At 44.2% G+C, this 5,441-nt stretch overlaps 1 protein-coding gene across 3 annotated transcripts; it reads left to right on the top strand.

Annotated features, from left to right (window-relative positions):
- On the top strand, window positions 1-5,038 carry LOC120895004 (alpha-1,3-mannosyl-glycoprotein 4-beta-N-acetylglucosaminyltransferase A). Of its 3 annotated transcripts, none has more exons than XM_040297961.1 (6): window positions 1-269; window positions 996-2,000; window positions 2,091-2,221; window positions 2,287-2,588; window positions 2,844-3,105; window positions 3,169-5,038. In XM_040297961.1, exons 2-6 carry the CDS (start codon window positions 1,019-1,021, stop codon window positions 3,196-3,198), a joined length of 1,707 nt encoding a protein of 568 aa, XP_040153895.1. In that variant the 5' UTR covers window positions 1-269; window positions 996-1,018; the 3' UTR covers window positions 3,199-5,038. The 3 variants fall into 3 exon arrangements, with proteins under 3 accessions (XP_040153895.1, XP_040153896.1, XP_040153897.1); XM_040297962.1 differs by lacking the exon at window positions 1-269 and adding an exon at window positions 334-810; XM_040297963.1 differs by lacking the exon at window positions 1-269 and adding an exon at window positions 334-825.
- The last annotated feature ends 403 nt before the right edge of the window (window positions 5,039-5,441 follow it).

The following is a 5,441-nucleotide window of genomic DNA, read 5'->3' as shown; positions in this document are numbered from 1 at the left end:
AAAAAAAACATATGTACACACATACACTTACTCGAAAGTACACCCAAAACCCAACCCAAAAGTGCATTTTCCTGGTTTCGGGCGTGAAAAGTGAAAGATAAACATGAATCTCATACGCATCCCGGTGGTATTAGTTTAGTTGAAAACTTAAGAAAGCTTAATGCTACATTCGTGTTAGCAATGGATACGCCATCCATGCAATGAAACGACGCGAATCCTTCTCCGTACCATTAGTAATAGAAAACATCGGATAAGTTGCCTGAATGGTGGTGAGTTACGTTAATCCAGCGCCGCAATCGAAATCCGCCCCCCCCCGCGACCTTATAAAGTTTGGCGTTAAGGGATGTAGAAGAAAATTAATGGGCGTTTTCCCTACTCCTACTCTGCGTGTGATATGTAAGCACGCAGTATCGGATTGTTCAAAGGGAGGAGATGGTGGTTGATGGCGTCAATGCAGCTGCAGCGAATGCGGTGGTGGGGTGTATGTTAAAATTATAACCACAGCTGTTGTTGCGCAAATGGTAGCTCGAAACTCGCCCCAATATTTCCTCCCCTTGAGTGCGCCCATAGCGCGATGTAATGTGAAACATTTCGCATGGCAGTGTGGTTCACGTGTTTTTTACGTCGTTGTTGTTGTTGTGTGAGAAGCTAGTCAAGATTGTTGCGACACCGGTTCAGTGCGACCCGGACAGCTTTCCGATAACCTAGGACAACTTCCACGGGACGCCTGGATTGTGTTGTTGACAACCTTGGCTTCCAGTGTCACTGTTCTAGGGGAGAATGATGGTTTTTGTTTGTACTTGTTCCGAGGTGATAATTGAATTGGTAAATGTCTTGGCGTTGGGGTATGATTTATGATTGGAAAATGACTCTCGTGTTGTGTGTGTTTTGCGTACTTCTCTACCAGCAACCACCGTACAGTGTCGTCGTGCTGCGATATAAACACGAATGATGCAATATTATTCAATTGAATCACTACAATCTTCCATTTGCAGATAACATTACCTTGCCGGACACCATGAATATGGGAATAAGCACTTCTTCCATGCGCCGGCGTGGCTGCCTCTACGGCATAGTGCTCGTGCTGATACCGTGCACGGTGCTGATCGTGGTGATCGGTACCGACTACACAACCGAACAGTCGATGTCGCAGCGCATGGCCGAGTTTCAAATGCGCATGCAGTATCTGGAGTCGATGTATCGCACCAAGCAGGAGGATGTGGCCATCCTGTCCCAGTATCTGCGGCTAGCTGCACTGAACGGGGCCAACGGGGTTACCGGCGCTACTAGCTCGACCGATGGTGCGAACGTGTCACTCGCCAACTTGGATCTGCTCGACGGCCTGAGCCCGGACTCGCGTTCTCTCATACGGAACGTGACGTCGACGACCCGGCTGGCGGAATCGTTGAAGCTTCCGACCGCTTTCCACTTCCTACCGCACCTGCTGGACGATTCTGCCTCACTGCAGCCGAGCTACATAGAGAGCAAGAAACGGCAGGGCGTCTCAATCGTGATCGGAATTCCGACCGTCAAGCGCGACAAGCAATCGTACCTCGTCGAAACGATCGACAATCTCATCTCGAACATGGACGAGGAGGAACAGAACGACACGATGATCGTACTGTTCGTAGGCGAAACGGACCTGGACTACGTGCGCACGGTAGCGCAGGAGATACGGACGCGCTTTGCTAGCTACATCGATAGCGGCTTCATCGAGATTATTGCGCCGGCCGCGTCCTACTATCCGAACATGAACAATCTGCGGCAAACGTTGAACGACTCACAGGATCGAGTGCGGTGGCGTTCAAAACAGAATCTCGACTTTGCGTTCCTGATGGCGTACGCGCAACCGAAGGGTGCCTTCTATCTCCAGCTCGAGGACGATATACTCACGAAGAAGGGCTTTGTGACGATAATGAAAAACTTTGCGCTGGAGAAAACGGCCAAAAAAGAGCACAGCGAATGGTTCGTGCTTGACTTTTGCCAGCTAGGTTTCATAGGTAAAAAGGGGAAAAGGAGGGGTACCCAATTTGGGCAGTGTGCATGCGGTGGGTTCGGTACGTTTGAAACGTTTTCTTTGTTTGTTTCAGGAAAATTGTTCAAATCTGCCGATCTGCCTTGGTTAATAACATTCTTCCAGATGTTTTTCAACGATAAACCAGTCGACTGGCTGCTGTCCCATCTAATATACGTGAAGGTGTGCAGTGTGGATAAAGATGGCGTAAGTATCCACTATACCATGGCCGCATGGCACACACTGACCATATCGTTCTTGATGATTTACAGAAAAGCTGCAAGCAGGAAATGTCTAAACTGTGGATCCACTACAAACCCTCGCTGTTTCAGCACATCGGAACGCAGTCGTCGCTCAGGGGCAAGGTGCAAAAGCTGAAAGACAAACAGTTCGGCAAGATACCGAACTTCCATCCGCATCGCAATCCACCGGCTGTTGTGCGGACCGGGATACAGCCGTACAAATCATACACGCTGCAGAAAGCGTACTTGGGCGAAAGTTTCTTCTGGGGACTAATGCCCCAACCAGGCGATCTGATCGAGTTCAAATTCAAGCAGCCAACTACTGTGCGAAGGTCAGTGAAGGATTTCAGAATTAGGGAATAATTTTATGCCCATTGAATTGTTCTGCATACTCCACTAAGTTATCTTTGATTCTCTTTTAATATTACTTAGGGCAAAAATTTGACAAATTTCACTTTAGGTCAACTATTTAAATGAGAAATATTAAGAATAACCGTTAATCGAGCGACGAAATTCTTTCGACGTTAGAACCATAATGAATATGAAGTGAACGTAAACAATGTTTTCTACTGTTTCTACATTTTCAGATTTCTCTTTCGAAGTGGTAACTTTGAGCAGCCTTCCGATCGGTTCTACAACACTACCGTAGAAGTGCTGCCTGCTAGCGGCAACACATCGCTCATCAGTGCTGTATTGCCATTCAACGTGACGAAGGACGGATTTCTTGTGGTTGGTAGTTTCAATAATATCGGCATAGCGGATGGTGTGATCGATTCCAAAATAGGTAAACTAAAAGAGCTACGGTTGCATGTGAACAGCGACAGCCAGAATTGGGTTATACTGAGAGAGGTAAGTGGGGAGAAAGCAGCCTGTTGAACTCCAATAACGTACATGTGTCCTATTCTTTTGCAGATCTACCTGCAGAGTAACGGTGTTCGGTGACAGAAACACTACCGAATGTTGGATCCGTTCGGGGCGAGCGATATCAAACGGCGAGGCGCAAGAGCGCTGGTCGCTTCGGGTAAACAGCAGCAGCAGCAGCAGCAACATATGGTTAAACAAAATAGTAGCACAATGCTACGACAGACACGCCGCCGCATGTTGCCATCGGTTAAACTTTCCAAACGAAACGATAGATGGGTGGAACATGCATCCCCTGCAAAAGCAATTGGCGCTAGGATAGCGATCCATACTGCGAACGCTAAGGCAATAGCATGAGAATTAATGGTTAAGCGCCTAAAGTACACGCCGCCCGGGTACATCTGATGCAGCTAACTATGGCTTTGACCGTGCACCAGAAAGGCACTTTAGTTTCATGTACGGCGTTATGTTCCCCGGGCAATAGGTAAGCATGTACAGTGTTATATAGTTGGAAGGACGGTACGCAGCGTTATAACGTCTAAAAATGTGATCATCGAATATTGTGGTGTAACTCAATGGAATCGCACAGCAAGATATGGTATTGTGTAGTATTAGCTATTATGTCGTGTTATGTAGGAACAGAATTGAACCGCAAAATCAATCCACACCCTCCCCCTTTCCCGCGCATTCAAATGTGGGGCTTAAGTTAGGCACGTTGTTTTGTATTGCTGTTGGTGTAAGCACCGGGTATATGTGGTTGAAGAAAATGTGTCGGTCTGTATGTTTGTGTGTATATGTACGTGTAACCAGTTTAGTGGGCAATGCACTGCAGTTCGGTGTATGTGGTAAAACTAAAACGTATTAGGTGTGTGTGTGTGTGCGTTTCAGTAACGGAATGATGATTGTTATGTATTATAAATATGTACAACAGTAACCCATATTTAGCTGCCAAACCGTTATCACTATGTTAAAGAATATTTGTAACATAATTACTTGAAAGGTCCTCAGCTACATTTTTACAAACACACAGACAATTTTTACGTTGAATCTTTTAATAAGAATCTTTTTATTATTATTTTTTAATTATTAAATACGTGTACTCTTTTTGGCGTTATCTCTAAATAGTAACTTCCATTCTTTATGGTTTGTTACACATAATGACATTCTAGCTCTGTTTTAGTTTTAATATTTTGCTACGTCACGTTTAAAAAATTAGAGTACGAGTGCCACCGCCTTGCAATGAAGTCTCCGAAAAAAACTCCTGAAGATTTTACTCATTTTTAAAAGATGTGATTTTCCTCAAAAACACGTATTACCAACAATTTTATATTAATTATTTTAGAGAGCGCAGTTGTTTTAGTAGATTTGTATGTGTTTTTTTAATTGTTATCTATGATCATGTGTTACACAATACACAATTCCTTCCACGAAACAAAAACCTGTGAGGAGGAAGTTGTGCATTTTGTCTTCTCCTCTTGCATTACTTAATAACTATTTCACCCCAGTAATTCATTTGTGTGTTTTAAAATTAATGTCCCAATAGGAATGTCGTGAGCACGCCATAACGGGTCTAGTAAATTGCGCAAATTAGTAGCTTTACTGTTTGTTTTTAGCATTGTTTGTAGCACAAAAAACGTACGTGCGAAGAGACGCGAGGGAGAGAGAACGAGAGACAAACGAGTGTTTTGTATCAATTGTATGTGTGCGTGTGTATGTGTGTGTTAGTGTATAGGGCGAAGAAAGATAATTTGTCTCATTCGATACTGATTAATCGTTTTGCTGCAATATCGATTGCCAATCATAGTTTCTTACTTACCATTCGTACCACGTTCAAGCATGCACAAATGTAAACCGATACGTTCTAAACGATAAGTCAAATGCCTTTATAAAAGAAACTTTGTAAAAAAACAACAACAAACCGCAACGACTTACGAGAAAATTGACTAAAAAAACAAACACACGTTTAATTAAGACTTAACGGAAACCCCAAAACAGGTGTTAAGCCTTTTACTCCGTGGGTGTTAGGGCGGAGGGATTGCAGAGGCAAGTTCTCCGCTCCACCGACGGGGATTAGTATGGCTTTTGTAATCTTTTGTGCTGTGGTGTTGTAAAGTGCAAACATTGGTGTCCTTTATTCTTGATTTAGATTATTGGTAAATACTCGTCTAAAGGCTAAAGGTGAACCTAAAACGTGACAGCACGTGTGAAGCAATAGTGCGTTGTGCTGGGGGGAGGAGAAGGTGATACGCGAAGGGGTCGTGATTTAATCTGCACGTGCACTGCGTTCGTTCCTATTAATTCGTATTCGAGCATAGCGAAATCAA

Source organism: Anopheles arabiensis, chromosome 2 (assembly GCF_016920715.1).
Source record: "Anopheles arabiensis isolate DONGOLA chromosome 2, AaraD3, whole genome shotgun sequence".
In the NCBI taxonomy this organism is placed as follows: domain Eukaryota; kingdom Metazoa; phylum Arthropoda; class Insecta; order Diptera; family Culicidae; genus Anopheles; species Anopheles arabiensis.
This window is presented reverse-complemented; position numbering and strand designations above follow the sequence as displayed.

Coding starts and splice junctions, on each gene's coding strand:
- LOC120895004 (XM_040297961.1), top strand. CDS start 1,019: ATGAATATGGGAATAAGCACTTCTTCCATGCGCCGGCGTGGCTGCCTC. Junction 2,589..2,843: donor CAGCCAACTACTGTGCGAAG/GTCAGTGAAGGA, acceptor CTACATTTTCAG/ATTTCTCTTTCGAAGTGGTA. Junction 3,106..3,168: donor ATTGGGTTATACTGAGAGAG/GTAAGTGGGGAG, acceptor ATTCTTTTGCAG/ATCTACCTGCAGAGTAACGG.